At 34.8% G+C, this 20,709-nt stretch overlaps 1 protein-coding gene across 10 annotated transcripts in view; it reads left to right on the plus strand.

Moving 5' to 3' along the window:
• Positions 1-20,709, plus strand: part of ANKRD17 (ankyrin repeat domain 17) — a 166,749-nt gene that overhangs the window by 80,239 nt on the left and 65,801 nt on the right. For all 10 annotated transcript variants that reach the window (XM_045473776.1, XM_045473775.1, XM_045473780.1 and 7 more), the window contains exons 2-8: positions 3,008-3,161; positions 9,462-9,618; positions 13,487-13,634; positions 13,880-14,027; positions 15,178-15,411; positions 18,063-18,157; positions 20,099-20,336. In XM_045473776.1, the coding sequence (XP_045329732.1) occupies positions 3,008-3,161; positions 9,462-9,618; positions 13,487-13,634; positions 13,880-14,027; positions 15,178-15,411; positions 18,063-18,157; positions 20,099-20,336 (1,174 nt within the window). The remainder of the gene's footprint in view (positions 1-3,007; positions 3,162-9,461; positions 9,619-13,486; positions 13,635-13,879; positions 14,028-15,177; positions 15,412-18,062; positions 18,158-20,098; positions 20,337-20,709) is intronic.

A 20,709-nucleotide genomic window follows, 5' to 3' on the forward strand; every position in this document is an offset into this window, starting at 1 on the left:
GTTTTTTTTAACTTAATATAGAGAGCAAGCATGGGAAAGGGGTAGAGGGAGGGAGAGAGAACCCAAGCTCAGTCCCAAGACCCTGGGATCATGACCTGAGCCAAAATCAAGAGTTGATCGCTGAACTAACTGAGCCATCCAAATGCCCCGAAAACATATTTCTGTACTTAATACCGTCATGAAGAGATTGAAATGTATTTTTCTTAATAAATTTTCACCAGCTCAATTAGGGCAACAGCGTGGCATAGGGGACTTTATGTCAGAAAATCACTTTTGATTGAAAGTTAATACCTTCTGTGAGCTAACTTTCTGACCTTCCCTACAGTAAAATACTCTGTTCTAGAAAATAGAAGTTTTATGCTTGTCTACCAGTGCCACATTCCTTTTTCTGTTGTCTTAGATAAATTTGTTATTTTGGTCAAAATCTTTTCATATTTATCTTTCTGCAAGCAGTATGTTTTTGAACAGTTTTAATACCTCTGATCTATACTTTCGATTTGGCACTTAATCATGCACTGCTCTTTGAGATACTTTATTTTCTAAAATTCTAGTCTGAAATATTATTTAATTTTTCATTTGTTTATTTTACCTATGTTCATTTCCTTGTTTTTCTTTTGTCTTCTCCCATTGGATTGGAAAGTTGTAGATATTTTAACAGAAAATTTCACTGGGAAACAACTTTTTCTTTAAAAAGACTTATCTGGGGGGGTGGTGTCTGGGTGGCTCAGTTGCTTGGGCATCCCACTTTCGGTTCAGGTCATGATCTCACGGTCCATGAGTTTGAGCCACGTATTGAGCTGTGTGTTGACAGCTCAGAGCCTGGAGCCTGCTTCAGATTCTGTGTCTCACTCGCTCTCTGCCCCTCCCCCACTCACACACACACACACACACACACACACACACACACACTCTCTCTCTCTCTCTCTCTCTCTCTCTCTCTCTCAAAAATAAACAAATTAAAAATTTAAAAAGACTCATCTGGCCTTCATTGAAGATAAGAAGACATAGTTTTTATTATGCTATAATTTTGAATCACAACTTGCTATGGCTAAATTGTGTCCAAAAGTCTACTTCTTAAAATATAACATTTATGCTTACACCACTACCTTAAAGGATAATTTACAACTAAAAAGAATATAATCTTGTTTTTTTCCTAACTCCCTATCATTTTAACAGTTGTTATTGATTGACTAAAGTTAATATACTGCAAAATTTTGTGAAATTTTTCAAATATTTACAGAGATTATTTTCAGAGTATTCAGTGTCTATTTGTATTTGAAGCATTAGAAATCTGAAATCATGCTAAACTATGTTAATCTAATGGAAGTTTGGGGAGAAACATATTATTTCCTCCCAGATTAACATTCAGTATTAAATATGTGTTGGTTAAATATAGCAGTTATTCCTGGTTATTAGATAGATGATTTTTAAAGATCAGTTTCTGATCATCAGTTTCTGATGTTATAATGGCTAAAAATTTATTGCTTATGGTTTTTTCATATTTCTTACATTTAGATAGTAGGCATGAGCATAATTGTGTTCTAGATTATTAATTTCTATTTTAGTTATTAGTTAGAAGTACTTTAGATTTGTGAAATAAATATGTAAATTACTGATATTTTGTATAGTAATTATCAACTTTTTATCAGCAAACAGGAGAATATAGCTCAGTACTTACTTGTAAGTAGCAGAATGGTAAGGGAGATCACAAGGCTTCCCCATGTTTTAGGTGTTTGCTATATTCTAATTCTTTACATTTAAAAAAATTGAATTTGGTATATGTTAGTATATTACTGGTTCTCAGTGGGTCCATAGTCCCTCAGGGTCCCAGAGACCATTTCAGGATATCAAAGAGGTCAAAACTATTTCATAACAATACTGAGATGTTACTTGCTTCTTTTACTGTATTGACATTTGCACTGATGATGCAAAAGCAGTGGTAGGTAAAACTGCTGGACTGTAGTCAAGGCAAAATGGCATAAAATTGTACTAGTGTCGTTTATTCTTCTGTGTACTCACAGTTAACAAAAAAAGCCAATTTCACCTTAGAAATAATCTGGGGAAAGCAATAAATATTAGTTTTGTGAAATTTGCACCTTTGAATACATGTCCTTTTAATATAATTGTTTGTGACAAAATGGGAGGTACACATAAAGCACTTCTGTGTTTTTGTTGTTGTTGTTGTTGTTGTTGTTGTTGTTTTTTGAGATGTGAGGAGAATTAGCCATTCTTATTTTCACGAAATGCCATTTTTACTAGAAAATATAACTGATGGACACAGTACACTTACCAAACTTGGGTATTTGGCAAATGTTCTCATCAGAAATGATGGAAATGAGCTTGTCACTTTAAGGAAAACTTTTGGCAGTATTTGTTGCCAATGATAAGATTAAGCTTTTAAGCACAACTTGGAATTTTAAATTGTATTTGCCTGGGCTTTATAGTACTTAAAAACTTTTCTGATAAAACCAGTGGTGATATTAACAAATGTGATTTTTTTTTGATATTGTAGGTGAATATTAATATATTTAATCCTTCTCTGAAGTTTTTGAGAGTGCAGTACTTTATAAGTGTGTAAAGGGGTCCTTAGAACAAAACATTTAAGAACAGCTGATTTAGGTCCTCTACTAAAGTCAGAGGTTTCACAGTCTAAGTCCTCATAGCTCCCCGTATCTCACTCTTGCCCCATTAAATTAAAATAGAAAAGAATACCTAATTTTAGTTAAAAAAAAAAAAAGAGAGACCTGCATATAAGTAGCACATTCTTAAGTTCTTCTACAAATGTAATTTCTCCTTTAAACAGTGGGCTTATCTATCGCTTGAATTTATTTAGGATTGTATTTATCATGATATTTACATTAAAATATATTTTTTCTCTCTTCTTCCTTTTTCTTCTATTTACTTCTCTTACCACTTCCCTTTCTCCTTTCATTTCTCCCTTCCTTCATTCCTTCCTTCCTTTTTTTTTTTTTTTTTTTTTTTTTTTTTTTTTGTGTTTGTTTTCTAGGTGGAGTCTTTCATTTTGGATCAGGATGATTTGGAAAATCCAATGCTGGAAACGGCTTCCAAGTTGCTCTTGTCAGGTACTGCTGATGGTGCAGACCTCAGGACAGTAGATCCAGAAACACAAGCCAGACTGGAAGCTTTACTAGAAGCTGCAGGTAGGTCTGCAGACTTTACATATGTAATTAATCTATCTAATTTTCCAAAGTTACATATAAATCTAATAAAAACTACTATGATTAGGGGCACCTGGCTGGCTCAGTCATTAGAACATGCAACTTTTTTTTTTTTTTAATTTTTTTTTTTTTTAACATTTATTTATTTTTGAGAGACAGAGACAAAGCATGAGCAGGGGAGGGGCAGAGAGAGAGAAGGAGACACAATCTGAAGCAGGCTTCAGGCTCTAAGCTGTCAACCCAGAGCCCGACATGGGGCTCGAACCCACAAACCGTGAGATCATGACCTGAGCTGAAGTTGGACGCTCAACCGACTGAGCCACCACCCAGGCACCCCATAAGAGCAGTGTTTTAATTAGAGATTATATACATAGTCAAAGATTTGGCACCATATATATAAAATATAAAGGAAAAGAAATTCTAAATCTCTGTGATTTAAAAAAAATTTTTTTTTTTACATTTATTCGTTTTTGAGAGATAGCATGAGCGGAGGAGAGGCAGAGAGAGAGGGAGACACACAATCTGAAGCAGGCTCCAGGCTCTGAGCTGTCAGCACAGAGCCTGACATGGGGCTTGAACCCACAAACCATGATCTCATGACCTGAGCCAAAGTCAGATGCTTAACTGAATGAGCCACCCAGGCGCCCCTCTATGATCATTTTAAATAACCATAAATAACCAGATTTCCCTCCACTTTAATTTTTCTAAAGTGTGTATAAATATATTGTGAACATTAATTGATCATTTTTTTAGCATCCTGATTTGCTATACAGTGTACATGCAGTACATGCAAATTGCTACTTTATTATATAGCATAAAACCAACCTACTACTATTTGGTAATCCTTTCAATAAATATCTTGTAACACAGCATCTAAATATTTGAAGCACTCATGGTTAAATTTGATTTCTATCCTGAGTAAAATTATAGAATGGATTATTAAAGGGATCTTGACCAAATACAAATGAAAAGATAGTAGGGGCACATGCAAGGTTCTGTTCTGGAAGATAGAAAACTATTTGTACAGAATAGTTGATACAGAATGTTAGCATTTGCCAGAAATTTGGTGTTGCTCTGGGAGTTTATGTGAGAGAAATGAGAATTGTGAAATTATTTGAAAATGTGTCGTAAGAGGAAAAGAGAATGTTTGTCCTGAAGATGGGAAACCTCAGGTTGAATATAAGAGGGATATTTGTTTTTGTTTTTGTGCTCCCAAGAGGCAGAACCAGATTGAAAAATGCTACATGAAAGTAGATTTCAGCTGATGAAAGGAGTTACTACTAATGGAGGAAGAGTTCCTTTTCATAGGATACTAATAGTTGCCTCATTTTCTCATTTCTGTATTTATTACCATTTTTTCCCTGTTTTTTCTACAGTAGCTAGCCTCCCCCCCTCCCTCCCTTCCTTCCTCCTCTTCTCGTCTCCCTTTCTCCTTTATTTCTTTTTTTAAATGAAATATTTTACATATAAACCCAGAGGGAATACCCATCATCCAGCTTAAACAGCCATCAGTGCTTGGACAGTCTTGTTTCATCTTAATTTGTTACCACCCTGCTGAGATTCCCTACCCCTCCCCTCCATGTTAATTTAAAGCAAACTAAGCATTATATAATTTCATATATAAATACTTCAGTATATACTGCAAATTAAGACCTTAAAAAAAAATAACCAAATACCATTGCATATAAAGAAAAAAATAATACTAATTCCATCATTATTGCCAAATACCCTGTCAGTGTTTCGATTTCCCCACTTGTTTCATAATGGTCTTTTTTAGTTGGTTTATTTAAATTAGGATCCAAACAAATTTTTCATTTTTTGTATAAGTTTTTAAATTCCAGTATAGGTAACATGTAGTGTTATATTAGTTTCAGGTATACAATACAGTGATTCAGCAATTCTATACATAGTGATCATCATGATAAGTGTACTCTTAGTCTCCTTCTCCTATTTCATATTTACATATTTTTGTATGTAAAATTATACGTGTTTTTCATGTTAAAGTTTCAAGTTAATTTGAGTTCTTAATTGTTAACAGGTTCCTTCTTCCTCTTTTTTCCCCCTCTACTTATTTGTTGAATAAATAGATTTTATTTGACTCATTTTATGGCACTTGTGCATGTTGTATTTCCTGTAAATCGGAATTCAGATCCAGATATTTGACCAGATTCAAATTCATTTTGGCTTTGGCATGAACAGTCATTCATGGTGTATGTATTTCCTGTGTATCACAGAACCACTCTTGTGGTTTCATTTTTCATGGTGTAGAGATTGATCATGGTTTAAGTATCCTGAGAAAGTATGCCTGAAAAATGAGAGTTTTTGATTCTGCCTGACAGTGCCTTTGATGCTGTCCTCATAATTGATAGTTTGACTACGTATAGAATTCTAGTGTAAAAATAACTTTCAGACTATTGAAATTATTACTCCATTGTCTCCTAATTTCTGGTGTTGCAGTTCTGAAAGTTAATGCCACACTTATTTATAGTAGTCTGCTATCTCTGCAACTTTTTCTTTGTCTTCCTTCTCCATATCATTAGAATTTTCGGCATTTAAACTTTGCTCACATTTTGAATATTTTGGCTGCCCTTTACATTTCGGATTTTCTACAAAAAAAAGTCTGTTTTTTTGTTTTTTGTTTTTGTTTTTTTTTTGTCAACTGGTGGGTTTCACTCTGCAGTATTTATTATATATTGTAAATGATATATATTATATAATTGGTTTACTATTACAGCACAACAGTTTATTCTAAACATAGTGGCATGACATTTACTATTCCTTAGTTTCTGTAAATAAGACATATGGGCACACAGTGTGGCTAGATTTTCTTGCCCAGAGTCTCAGGGGCTGAAATCAAGGTATCTGCTGATGAGTAGAGTTCTCATCTATAGGCTGTAGGAGAAAATCTGCTTTCAGGCTTATTGTTGTTGGTAGGAGTTGTAGGACTGAGATCCTGATTTCCTGTGGACTGTCAGCTGGGGCTGCTCTTACCTTCTTGAGGTGGCCCTCATTCTTTAACATGTGGCCCAGTCCATCTTCATGCCAGCAGAGTAGAATCCTTCTAATGGTAAGAATCTCTGATTTCCCTTTCTCCAGCTAGCCTAGAAAAGCTTTGTTTTTCATGGGCTCATGTGATAAGGTCAGTCTCACTCAGATAATATTCCTGTCTTTAGGTCAACTGTGCCACATTATGTAACCTAATCATGGGGATAAAAGCTATCAAATCCACAGTCCCAAGACTGTGAGTTCACAGAGTGAGTTCACCAGAGCTGGGTAATCTTGGGAACATTGTAGAATTTCCAGTACACAGTGACTTGGTAGAGACCCTTTCATTTCTTTGAGAACTCCCCAAATGTCAGTATCTTTAAGTGTTTTCTCTGGGGTTTTTCAATTTCTTGACAGAGACATTTACCAGTTTTTGTCTGGTGAATGATAAACCTGGCTACCTGAATTTTGGGAGCTTAGAGTGGGAAGAGGCTGAGGATCTCACTGTTTGACATGCATACACTTATTTAATCTTCATTTCCATTTAGTGTAACGTCTCTTTCTTATCTGTATCTAATGACTACTAATCCTGGGCCTTTCTGGTTGGTTTCTATAGAGAACAATCATCTGGCTGTGCTGTTTGGGAATGGAGACTTTGAGTGTTTGACTGCTTCTCACAGTGTTCAGCTAGTCTCTCTGTATAATGACCCAAGCCTTACCCCTGTATCTGGGACCTGTACTTCCTAAGTCCTGATGGGCTGATCACCTTGTTTCTCTTTTGATATCTATGTTTCTGTTTATTCTGTTCTGCTAAGTCCATTACTTCTCCTCTTTTTTTTGTCTTCATAAGTGGGAATTAGGTTGAGTAAGTCTTAGGGAAAAAAGAGAAAATAATTATCTTAAAATCAGAAATGTAGGTAATTTTTCAATGTACTTTTTCTCTTCTGTATTTTATGTAACCTATACTGTCTTATTAGGACATTTTTGGTCACAAGTGACATGGTTCTGTTGTTCAGTTGATTAAATGTTAGAATTGGGAAAGAATCATTTGACCACATCTTTTCTGATTTTTGATCTTCATTGATTAATATTTAATAACTGGATAAGACGAGTAAAAAAAGGATCATCATAATCCAGAGTAACTACAATGAATTCATTTTCAATCAGTGTGTTATTTGAAGCGTTACCATTTATATCTTAGGTTACTTCCTACCTAGTTATATTTACTAAAATGGTTATCTTTACTTATGAAGATATGAGAAGATAAAAATTTAATATGGAATATTTTGTTTTCACTGTTCTTTCTTTTTAAGGCAGTGGTTACTTTCTACTAATCCAGATATATCCTCTTCCCTAGTTCTCTTGCTGTTATTGACAAATAATTGTTATATAACTGATCTGAATTGGCTAAAAAATTGGAGCTATTGTCTCATGTGAAAATGCCTCTGTGGCTTTGGTTTCTATAGTGTCAGGATACTTAACTAATCATAAATATCTTAATAAATACTACTATAGCAGATTCAGACTATGGTTGGATTTTATTTTTAGTGACACAAATTATATAGTAGGTATCAGTTTTATCAGACTGAGACTGTCTTTATTCCTTGCACATCTTGATTGTAACACATACCAAATTTGATTGCTCTGACCATTTGTTATATCTAAAAACATAAAGGTTTCCTGCCAGAATTATTTTTGGTTCTATAAGATGTAGTATTTGATATCTTGGATTTTTCAGAAAGAAAAGGAGCTAAGTATAAACTTTTGTAAACTTTATTATTATTTTTTAATTTATTAAATGTTTATTTTCATTTTTGAGAGAGAGAGACAGTGTGAGCATGGGAGGGGCAATGAGAGAGGGAGACACAGAATGTGAAGCAGTCTCCAGGCTCTGAGCTGTCATCACAGAGCCCGACGTGGGGCTGGAACTCATGAACCGTGAGATCATGACCTAAGCCGAAGTCAGATGCTCAACTGACTAAGCCACCCAGGCACCCCAATTTTTGTGAACTTTAAACACAAACTTATATGATGTTATTAAGCCCTTCCAATGTGAAAGGATATGTTTATTATTACCATTTGAGTGGTTTTTTTTGGATTGATGTCTTAGTTAATTAGTTTGCTTTAAAACCTGTGATAGTGCTTCTTGAACTTTACTGTGCCTCTGAATTGGTTGGGGATCTTTTTTTAAAAATGCAGGTTTTGGATGAGTAAATCTTCGGGCCCAAAATTCTGCAGTTCTAACATGCTCCCAAATGACAGCAATGCTTTTTGTCCATGTACCACATGTTGAGGAGCAGTGATCCAAAATATCTAGGTGTTTATCTTCAAGTTGGAGCAGATGTTTTTAATCCTGGCTGTGCATTAGAATCTTGGCACTTTAAAAATATATGTATGCCTAGGCCCCACCTCTTACTTAATACATCTTTAGATGGAGGAGAGCTTAGCATCTGTATTTTTGAAAAGCTCCGCTGAGATGGGCAGCCTGGATTAAGCACCACTGAGTTAGAATAATAAAGGTTAAAGATAAATTTGCTTTGTAGTGATATCTGGAAAAGCAGTAAATTATATTCATGCAGGTGGTTACTAACCAGTTCTGCTTTTGAATTTGTTTTCTTTTGGTGTTCTGCATGATTTTTAAATATGATTTTGAGTACATGTAATAAGTTATAGATGTAATTTGAAATAAATAGGTGCTTATATATAGGTTATCTTTTGTATGTATGGCCTATTATGTCTTGTTAGGCCATTTTTGGTCACAAGTGGTAGTAAGCCACCTAAACAGTCTTAAGCAAAAGTGGGGATCTACCGAAAGTATGGGGATTGTCCTGATTCCTGGCACTAAAATAACGTTATCAGAACTGTTTTCTTTATATTTTTCTGCCCTCCTCTACTCTAATTGACGTATTTTGTGTGGTCTTTTTTTCTCTGTAGTCATGAAAGTGGCCAAATAGCTCATCACTCACATCTTAGCAATTTAGTAACCTTTGAACATATAGGTCCTACCAAACCAATGCAAAAGTCTGAGTGAGGACTCCTAGTTGTTCCAGCATAGTCCAAAGACCCATTTCTGGCACCAGAGAGTCACAGGGTCAAGCACTTACAGACCACATGGAAGGAATAAGATTATTAGAGAATTGGAGAACAGTGATTTCCCAAAAGATTCCAGGCAGACAATATATATGTCAAGTGTAACATTTGAAGGTTGTTTGCTAACATGTATAGAGTTAAGTAACTTGCCTTTTCTTTGTTTCTCCTTTTGGGTGTGTCCATATTGGTGTGAAAATAATATAATAGGAATAGGCAAATTATCTACGGCTGATGGTAAAGCCTTTGCAGATCCTGAAGTGCTTCGGAGGTTGACGTCGTCTGTTAGTTGTGCGTTGGATGAAGCTGCTGCTGCACTTACCCGGATGAGAGCTGAAAGCACAGCGAATGCAGGGCAGTCGGACAAGTAAGAACATTTTCTCTGTGATTGATATAAAAACGTTTTCTTAAAAGTAGCTAATGTTGACTGAGCTTTTATTTTGTGCATGGCATGAAAGTATATGTGAAATACTTTTTGTGATATCTCGTTTTTACTCACATAAAGCCCTAAAGCAATGGATTTTGTTTTTACTCTCATTTTACTCATGAAAAGCTCAAGGGAAGCAAATAACTTAATCAAGATCAAATAGCTGACAAGTGGCAAAGCTCAGACACCAGTGATGCAAGACTGACTTCTTAGCCAATATGTTATAAAAGAGCTTTTGCTTATTTAATAGATTTTGTTGTCTGTTAATGTTTTGGTGACAAAGAAATAAATGCTTTCTAATTAGTCATGCCATTTCTAGTTCATGTGCATTGTTCTGACCATTTTATTTTATTTAAAAAAAAATTTTTTTTTTAATGTTTGTTTATTTCTGAGACAGAGAGAGACAGAACATGGGTGGGGGAGGGGCAGAGAGCGAGGGAGACACAGAATCAGAAGCGGCTCCAGGCTCTGAGCTGTCAGCACAGAGCCTGATGTGGGGCTCTAACTCACAGACCGCAAGATAATGACTTCAGCCGAAGTCAGATGCTCAACCGACTGAGCCACCCAGGCGCCCTTGTTCTGACCATTTTAAATAGCAAGGTTTTAATTTATTTGTTTTATGAATGTTCAAGAAATATCATGGATCTAGTTCCCATAATCTGAATGTAAGTGAGTCCCAGGGATTTTATTTTTGTATCCCCTACAATTTCTTTTCTATAGTACTTTATAGTTACGGCTCAGTGAATATTTTGTGACTTTGCTATTTTAAGTTTTTCTGGTGATCTCACTCAATAAAAATCATACCATCTCATATATAAAACCAATTATGGATAATATATGAAAAATGGATATAAGCTTTAAGGAAGCAAATGGAAAAGAATTAATATGTTACATTTTTTTGATTACTCAGAGGCTTGTTTTCCTTTAATTAAAATGAAGCCATTTTATTTATTTTAGCAGTTGCCTTTAACCAGTTGAGAAAATGGGAGTATTCTTTTATATATGGGTTTAGAGTGTAAAAAATAGCATTTAAGGATTGTCTTTTGGGGCACCTGGGTGGCTCAGTCATTAAGCATCTGACTTTGGCTCAGGTCGTGATCTCAGGGTTCATGAGTTTGAGTCCCATGTCAGGTGAGCTTGAGCCCCACTTTGGTGAGTCCCACTTCTCTCTGCCATCCCTCCCCAACTCTTCTCCTGGGATTCACTTTCTCTCTCTGCCCCTTGCTCACTTGTACCCACTGTCTCTTTAAAAAAAAAAAAAAAAAAAAAAAAGGATTGTCTTTGTATAATAGTGTTTTTATGTAACATCTTTTAAGAGCATGAAAAAGAAGCTGTATAGTATTAACAAGAAAATTTGCTGTTTCTCTTGGCTTTGTATTCATCTTCATTGGTTTAGATTTTTGTGTTTTTATTAATTTACTGTTCTTCTCATAGATTGACCCTCTTTCTTTTGTTAACTTCAAGTTCTGTTTCTTAATTAACAGTTTTACTACCCTGTAATATTATTGATATTCTCTTAAATATGGTGCCTGTTTAGACTGTCAAGAAAGAAAGTTAAAAGCACCTTGAAGAGAATATTAAGGCTAGTTCAAGCAGGAAATAGAACAGAAAAATAAAAAGTCACTGATTCTTTGGCATTGAGTATATTAGAAGAACAGAGCATGTTTGTGACAATCATTTATTCAGCAAAGCTTGAGAAATATAGTGGAGTGCATTGATATTATATGCTAGATTTTATTAGTTAAGTGTGGTGCCATGTGCCAGATCTCATAAGTTTGAAATTTGAACTGTTGCTACAGTAATTCCTATAAGCTTGTTTTTTTTTTTTTTTTTTTTTCAACGTTTATTTATTTTTGGGACAGAGAGAGACAGAGCATGAACGGGGGAGGGGCAGAGAGAGAGGGAGACACAGAATCGGAAACAGGCTCCAGGCTCTGAGCCATCAGCCCAGAGCCCGACGCGGGGCTCGAACTCACGGACCGCGAGATCGTGACCTGGCTGAAGTCGGACACTCAACCGACTGCGCCACCCAGGCGCCCCCCTATAAGCTTGTTTTAAAGCTAGCATACACATATGGAAATGTCTGAATGCAAGCCTGAATGGGATAGTAGCGTAGGGTGTGTGTGTGCCTGAGGAAGAAAGCAAATATAAGAGTCCATGTGAAAGAGAGAAAAGATGTTCTTACACAGAAATGTCTCGTAGGAAGGATTTGTCTTACATTTGTTTAAAGGTAATAGAGAACACGGGGTCTGAGGACTGTTAGTGTCCTTTAAAATGGGAAATTACGAGACAAGGACACTAAGTGTTGTTCAAGACATTGATGTAGGTAAGGGGACAATACAGTTAACAAGTAAGTAAAATATGTAACATGCACACGATGATGAGAACTATGGGGAAAAATTGAATGGGAAAGTGCCAGGGCAATGTTTGGGGTTGGAAGTCATGGTGCATTTTTAAGAGTAGTCAAGGAGATCCTCCCTTAAAAGGTGGCATTTTAGCAAAGACCTGAAATTGGTAAGGGTGTGAGCTGTGTCTGAGACGTCTTGCCAGAGGAACAGCAAATACAGGTATCTTAGAGTTGGAGCTTAATTAGCATTTTTTATGAAAAGCAGGAAAGCCAATCAGTGTGGCTAAAGTGGAAAGAATAAGAGTGATGAATAGGTGATGAAACCAGAGAGGTAAAAAGTAGGAGTGTGAGACCCTACCACTGGACAGATCTTGTAAGTACTTTGGCTTTTAGTGTGAGATCAGAAGCCAAACGGAGGATTCTGAACAGAGGAATGCCATGATATACTTTCCTTTAAACAAGATCTCTCACTCAGGCTGCCATGTTGAAAGAGTCTGAAGGAAAACAAAGGTAACAGCAGGGAGACTGTTTAGGAGACTTTGCCATTAATCCAGGCTAAACATGATGTTCTTGAATCTGGGTGGCAGTAATAATAAAGGTATAGAAAAGAGGTTCCATGGATGACTTCAGTACCAGAAGTGACAGGACCTTGAAAAGGATGATATAAGAATTGACTTATATTTGAAGTAAAGAGAATGTTAATTAAGAGCACTGGATTTAGTGTTTTTCTTCGGATGGATTTTATCCAAAAATAGAGAGAATTTTTTAGAAATGTCCATAGTTGGAATTATTTTGGGAAGTTTATAGGGCAAACACTTTACTCTCAGTCTAATTTTCTGTTGTTCCACTTTTTCTACTTTCCTTTTGCTTGAATTTAGCATTTGCCTCGCCTGGGTATTTTTCAGATTTCGACTACATATGATACATAAGTAAATACTTCAAAAAAGAATTTCCTTATCGTTTATTCATATTTTACTCAAAATTATATGCTTGTAACTTTCCTGTCTGATCTCCCTTTAATTGATGGAAGGATTCAAGTAGACCTTTATAATTAGTATAAGTTTTACCTGTTTTATTAAATACATCTTTATTAACTTTTATATAAGTTTTCTCATGATCAAGCAAAAAGGAAGTATAATTATTACCTGTATTTTGTTCATGTGATTTTCCATAAATTTTATGTTTTAGAATTTTGGGTTTTTTCCAGTGATAGTAAAGTGGACTTTGTACTTCAGTGCATAGCTATAAACATCTTATAATGTTGATAATTCTAATTCAGTGAATTTTATGAGTAGATTTTAGTGAACTGAGTCATTTTCAATTTTCTGTTTCTTATGGATCATATTGAAGTGATCATTCTTGTTTAGCACGACTGTCCAGATTAACCTCAAAAACCAATACTTATGGTGTGTAATTTTTAACATTTTTATATGCTGATGTTATAATATTCTTCCCTAATAGCCGCAGTTTGGCAGAAGCCTGTTCAGAAGGAGATGTAAATGCTGTGCGAAAGTTACTCATTGAAGGGCGGAGCGTAAATGAGCACACTGAGGAAGGGGAGAGCCTCCTTTGTTTAGCTTGTTCTGCTGGATACTATGAGCTTGCACAGGTTTGTAGTATCAAAATAAAGCACATGGGCTGTTTTTGTTTTTGTTTTTTAATCTGGCCTACTTAGACAAGAAATAATAAAATAAACTCAACCATTAGGCTCATTTCAACAAATTTTTGTTAGATACATGTTGTGGTTATGGGCTCTGACTATAAATCACTAGGTAGGTGTTAACGTAAAAATGTTCCACATGTTTTGATGAATATATTGTTTCCTAATATCATTTAAACTTTTTCTTTCATAAGGTTTTGTTGGCAATGCATGCAAATGTGGAAGATAGGGGAATCAAAGGTGACATTACACCTTTAATGGCTGCTGCTAATGGAGGACATGTCAAAATTGTGAAGTTGCTGCTAGCTCATAAAGCCGATGTCAATGCACAGTCTTCAACAGGTTATTCATGTTTCTTCTTTCAGTTTTGTTAAATATTAGCACCTTTTGGTAATAACTATGTCACATGAAAATCATCATTAGTACAGCTTTTGCAGTGCTCTAATTATGAAGTACTGCACAGTTTCCTAAGTGTATGCATTAGATTTAAAGTATAGAAATATTTTGAATAAAGTTTCTCTTTTGTGTCTGAGGATGATTACTTGGCCTTTTGAGGTTCTTTTAGATTAAATTAAACACTGGCCCAGTTAGAAGGACTACCCTCTTGGAAATGGGCTATAGTTCTTCAATCCAGGTTTCCTATTTTTCAGGGAAGAAAGGAAGGGAAGATAGGGAAAACAAGAAGGATATGGAACAAAAGGCAGGTCTATCATTGTCTACTGTTACTAAATTGTGGCCTATAGAAAAAAAAAAATTATGAAAATATTGTGTCCTACAATGGACATGACTTTAGTTTAAACTAACTTTATTTTTTTCTTCAAACTTGGGCATGGATGGATTTATATAAAACTTCTAAAAATTAAATGAAAATATATTTTGTGCATCTTCATGCAGGATTTTCAAATTTGTTAAATAATTGAAAGAATTTTTATGATCTTACAGGTTCTGGTTGGAAGGGGTTTAGAAATCATTATTTTACCCAGAAGGTTTATTTTTTCCCCCTGTAACACAGGAGATTTTTATCATCAAGAAGGAATGTTTTTGAAATTATGTAGCTTTGATCACTTAACTGATAATTTAATTTGTAGGAAATCAAATATGTATAATTAAAAGGAACAGTATGAGATGTACCTATATATGATGAATAATTATCCTCCCACAATAAAGCTTCTGAAACATTTCTCCAATTAAGGTTACAATGAACATAACTTTTTTATATGAAAAGTTAGTTTCAGAATTGCTCAGTTCTTTGATAACTCTACAGTCGTATTAAGTGTGTCTATTTTCCATATATATTTGACCCTGATACTAAATGGAAAGAATTGGGAGTTGATTTCAGTAAGATAAAAGGCAATGGGAAAGGAATGATATATATTTTCTAAATTTATTAAAATTATAGTCTCCCATTTCAGTTTTCTTCCTGATGCTAACTAAATTAGGATCTTTTATTTTGATATTTTATGTTAATGTCTTTTTGTTTTTCTTAAAATAGGCAATACAGCACTTACATACGCTTGTGCTGGAGGCTATGTAGATGTTGTAAAGGTGCTCTTGGAATCCGGTGCTAGTATTGAGGACCATAATGAAAATGGTCATACTCCTCTTATGGAAGCTGGAAGTGCTGGACATGTGGAAGTAGCCAGATTGCTGCTAGAAAATGGGGCTGGCATTAATACGCATTCCAATGAATTTAAAGAGAGTGCCCTTACATTAGCTTGTTACAAAGGTACGGTATAAAACATTTTTTTAAAACAAAGTTTTTAAGTACATGAGATGACAGTTATTTTATATAATAGAGTTTTTAAATTAAAAAGCAAATTAAGAGGTGGCAATAGAATATGGTATGTAATTAACCTAAAAGGGTTTAAAGTGTTTCAGAGTTTAATATGTAAAATTTTAAAATATAGACTTAATATTATAAATATATGTCAATGAAAAATGACTGTTACATGATTCAGTTGTTTTATCAGAAACAGTTATTTAATTTTAATTATGCACTGTACTTTTTAATGGTTTTTGTGTCAGAATATTTTTCATGGTTCACACGAAAGAATCCTATTGACTCCAGAAGTATTTAGCCTATAAATTTAAACGTAAATACAATCAAAGTAGCTAGGATGATCCATTAATAGGAATGTTCTTAAGCTATTTCTCATGATACTAAGAAGAAAGAAAAATTGAAGAGACTAGAGGAGATTTGAGAAATGAAAAGTGGTGTGAAGAGAGTTTGAATTCTAAAGAACAATTCTAGAGTATCGTCAATACATTTCATAAAGTTAGAAGGAAGAGCTGGTTGAAAGTGAGAAAAACACGTACCCATACCTTTGTATATGTATATGTATATGTGACTATAAAAGGGGTATGTGATATTTTAAATGATGTCAATCAACCTGAAAATACTGGTAATACAGAAACATACCCTCCTTTGAGAGGGCAAGACAATTGTCTGGAAAGTGTCTTGGTCTTCAGCTAGTTAATGCTCTAGATTCTAGATTCTAAAAAAGATAACCACAGAGCCAATACTTCTCAAAGTCTACCTTTTTGACAGATAAATGGCTATTAACTAAGGAACTTTTTAAAAACCAAATTTTATGTCTGCTTTCATGCCATCTGCAGCTGTGTCATCTTTGTGTCATAAAATAAGTGATAATCTTGACCATTAGGTGTCAAGAAACAGCACTTACAAGGCAAGGTACAGAGTTCAAGGAGGCACTTCCTCTCAATGGCTGAATCACTTCACCCACCAAGCTTGTGAGAGAACACTTCCTTAAATTTTACACCTAGGCCCTTGATTGCCCTACCCTAGTACTGGCTCTGGTGTTGTTTTGTTTCATTCTATTTTAGAGTGGCCAAGGTTGTGTAAGGTCATCTGGAAAAATTTCCTTTACAAACACTGGTTAAAATAACCCTTAAATACATACATGACTAAAATATAAGTTAAATGTGAAAATATGCTCTATCTAAAGTGCTTTTGATTGGTGTTAACAGAGCTTCAGGTAAGGATGGTTAGGAAACACAGCTGAGATCCCTTACTTCCCTAGTACTGTTTGGTAATTAGGCAGAGGCTTATGTTCATTGGGAGGAGAGGAATTAAGCCTTGGGACAGCCTCTCCAGGACAGGCTGATTGATTGGGTGGCTCTCTCCCCTCTTCACAAATACTTTTGAACCCGGAACTGGCTGTTTTTACCACTTAGTCCCAGCTGGCCAGAAGAGCTTTGAGACCGGGCTACATATAACTACTCTTCCCTCTCTCCTTTGCTTATAGCCCCACCCTGCTTTCCAAGGGGCGTCTGAGGTTGGGGCTTGCAGGCTTTAATTAGAAGCTGGATATAGAACTGAGCTGGTGGAGAACATCTCTGCTACTTACAAGGAACCATGGACCCTCTCCCTTTCCTCTAATTTTGGGTGAGGTCTTCTAGGACATAGATTGACAAGGAGAAGATGCGGAAGGGATAGAACTCAGGCTGAGACTGAACGTTGATGTGGATCTTTGGGAAGGGAGAATGACAGAGAGGAAAGGGAGGGAGGTAGGTAGCAAAAACAAAATACGGCAGATGCTAAGTTACTTATTGAAGTTAGTTTTAATTGTTTATGATTTTACCATCTGCTCCTTCCCCTTGGTCCTGATTGAGCATTGACTGCAACTCTTAACAAACAATATTGGAAAAAAATTAAGTCATTTTTCTATCGTTACTTGCATAGTGTCTGAAGTTCTTGTCTTTTTAACTACTCGTAAGATGTCTTTATTTGAACTGAAGCATATGGTTTATTTGAAACTACATAAATGTAAATACAAGGGTAAGAGTGTGTGTGTGTATGTATATATTATGTACACATATATGTATGTGTGTGTGTATGATATCTAAATAAATGCATAAGTGTAAACTAAATGGTGTGGTTTCGAAAATATTTTTTTATATATACAGTTCCCAATTTACAGGCAGATTGTTCTTAAAAAGTCTGTGAGTTAGTAATTGAAACTTAAAACACATTTCCTCATAGAAATAACTTCAATTATTATTATCCCAGGCAACTAATTCACAAAAGCTAATTTGTTCCATACCATAAATAAATAGAGCATGCCTCAGCTCTTAGAAAAGGTTATAGAAGGGATATTTGGGGTTTTAGATTTCAGTGACATCTTTGCTCAGTTGCATTGGGGTTGTAGTAGCGGCAACAGGGTAAAAAGTAGAAGAGCAAGAATCACTTGTATAATTTATGTGTGACAGTTGAGGGTGGCTTGTAGCTGACTTTAGTGTTATACTTATAAATTTATTGCTATAAGTTAAATATAACTTTTTAAAATACTGTAACTTTTTCTTACATTTTTTGGAATAATAAAATATCTTATAATAATCTTACACATTTTGGTTTAGGACACCTAGAGATGGTGCGATTTCTTTTGGAAGCAGGGGCAGATCAAGAGCATAAAACAGATGAAATGCACACTGCTCTAATGGAGGCTTGCATGGTAAGACTGGTGAAATACATACATGAAATGTATCTGTATATTTCATAAAGACAGTGCTAGCGTATGTTGGGGACCTTATTCTTGAGTTCAAAGATTTGTTTATTATAGATTTATTGTAGAACAGAACCTCAGCTATCTGAATTGTGACCAGTGTTCAGAGCCAGTTGTACAATATTAACTTCTACTAAAGATGCTTTCTGGAGCTTTACAGAACTACTTTTATTTTCCTAGTCTCCCATAACTATGCTGGTTTTACATAGTTGGGACAAAAAGCAACTATTTAAAAAATTGATCAAGGATATTAAGAAGAATATAAACCACAAGTATGCATATAATACTAAGCATAGCAAATACATCAAACCAAAAATGTAACTTCTGAAAAATTTGAAATTAGAGTGTTATTTGTGTAACATAATTCCCCCTATATGAATGGTGTTTTCTGAGCTTTTAATTCCTTTTGTAAGAACTCTATTTTTAGAGTTTGTACTTAAGAACAGGTAATAATAGTCCTCTTAAACTTTTGTATCTCAGTATATGATTTGTGGCATAGAAATGGATCAGAATAACATTGTAGACAGATTTACGAGAAAAACATGCCAAAGATGGAAAAAGGCACCAAATGAATTTAAGTTTCTTATCTCAACTTCCCTTCAGAGAATGATTATTGAAAGGATGTTAAATTTTAATTACTATTTTTTAAAAATATTAGGTAACTAATTAAAACCTGAGTTATCTTTGTTTTCTTTATTGTCATGCTAATATTTCCTTTAGTAAATTATCCTTTGAAGAAACACGAGTTTTCTTTCAAGGTCTTAAGTTTCCATCTGTTAAAATTAGGATAATATCCTTCTCTCGGGTTGTTGTGAGGATTAAATGGTATAATGCATATAAAACACATCAGTAATATCCCCATGATAAGGAACTTAAAACATCCTTGTGACCACCACTAGATTAGAAAGTATATAGATTAAGAAATTAAAATAGAGCATTTTGTAGACTTAATCAGTACGTACTGGAAGTGTTATAAGTAGATGAAAGATATTAGTAGTGGCGACATTTCAAAGCTTGCTAAGAGAATGGGGTTTTAAACTGGACTTTAAAAGAAATGTAGGAGTTGACTATATATGGAGGTAGAAAATTCTGAGCCGAAGGAAGGCAAAGTAACCATTGTAATGGGGCATTAAAGTTATGTAACATGGCAAGCACAGAGGTAAAAATGGGTGTGATGTGTACAAAAAAAGATGAAATGTCTGTGAGGTAATATATAGAAGGAAAATTTATATTAGAGGTTAAAAAAAAAATTTAGAGTGTCTTGGAGTTGCCAGTAGTTAGGAAAGCTGTTGGAAAGGGAGACCAGCAAAGGGGACAGAAGATAGAGAGAACTCCTTTCTCTTTTAATTTTTACTGGCATTTAAATGTTGAAAAACAAAAGGAAGTACCATCTACATATTGTGTTCCCTTTCCCCTAACACATTATCTACAATTCGCTACCTTCTCCAAAAAATACTGCCAATTTTTTTCCTGCCTAATCAAAAGTTTGCTTCTCTTTAAGGTTTCGACAAAAATTGTACTTTCCCTTTCTAAACTTTATCTAGTTAGCATTTAAGTATATACCATGAGGTGCTGATGTTATTTCATAGTAGTCTTTTGTTTCATGTACTTAATGTCTTTTTTTCCCCTAATGGTTAATAAGCTTCTTCATTGAAGGAAGGTATTATTTTTCTACATGTTTCATAGCCTCAACCTCTATTTCCCCATCTATGCCACAGAAATACAGATAGGTCTTAATTAATACTTGATTTCTCATCTGCTAAATGTAGATTTATTATTCTTATTTGACTGTCAGTAAACCTTCATTGTACAGTAATTGAGAAATCTTCATATTTTTAACAATTGTTTTTAATGGTGCTGATTTAATTTTTTTAATTGCATTGTAATTAGGATGGCCATGTTGAAGTAGCTAGGTTACTTCTTGACAGTGGTGCCCAAGTGAACATGCCTGCTGATTCATTTGAGTCACCATTGACTTTGGCTGCATGTGGTGGGCATGTGGAACTTGCGGCTTTACTTATTGAAAGAGGAGCTAGCCTGGAAGAAGTCAATGATGAAGGTTATACACCACTGATGGAGGCAGCTCGTGAAGGACATGAAGAAATGGTGGCATTACTTCTAGGCCAAGGTAACCATACCAGTGAAAACAGTAAAGCATAAATGTGTAAAACATAACATTATAATAGTACAAAACTGGGTTTCTGTATTTTCTCTTTCTAGTAGATATGTAACAAGACGTTGTCACAAAAACAACGTATTTGCTTTGAAAATAGGTTCCATACTGTGCTAAACAAAATCAAATAGACTGCTTTAATATAGAACTTTTCAGGCATCGTGTGCTTTGTGAATACAAGCAGAGAACTGGGGGTGAGGTAGGGGTGTAGATTATGTAGAGGCATATATGAGATTTGACATTTCTCAAAGTGGTATATTGAGAGAATTTCTCTTGGGGCAGGATACCTATTAATAAATATTTGATATATCTAGGGTTTCATGGGACA

This window comes from Leopardus geoffroyi, chromosome B1 (assembly GCF_018350155.1).
Source record: "Leopardus geoffroyi isolate Oge1 chromosome B1, O.geoffroyi_Oge1_pat1.0, whole genome shotgun sequence".
NCBI lineage: Eukaryota > Metazoa > Chordata > Mammalia > Carnivora > Felidae > Leopardus > Leopardus geoffroyi.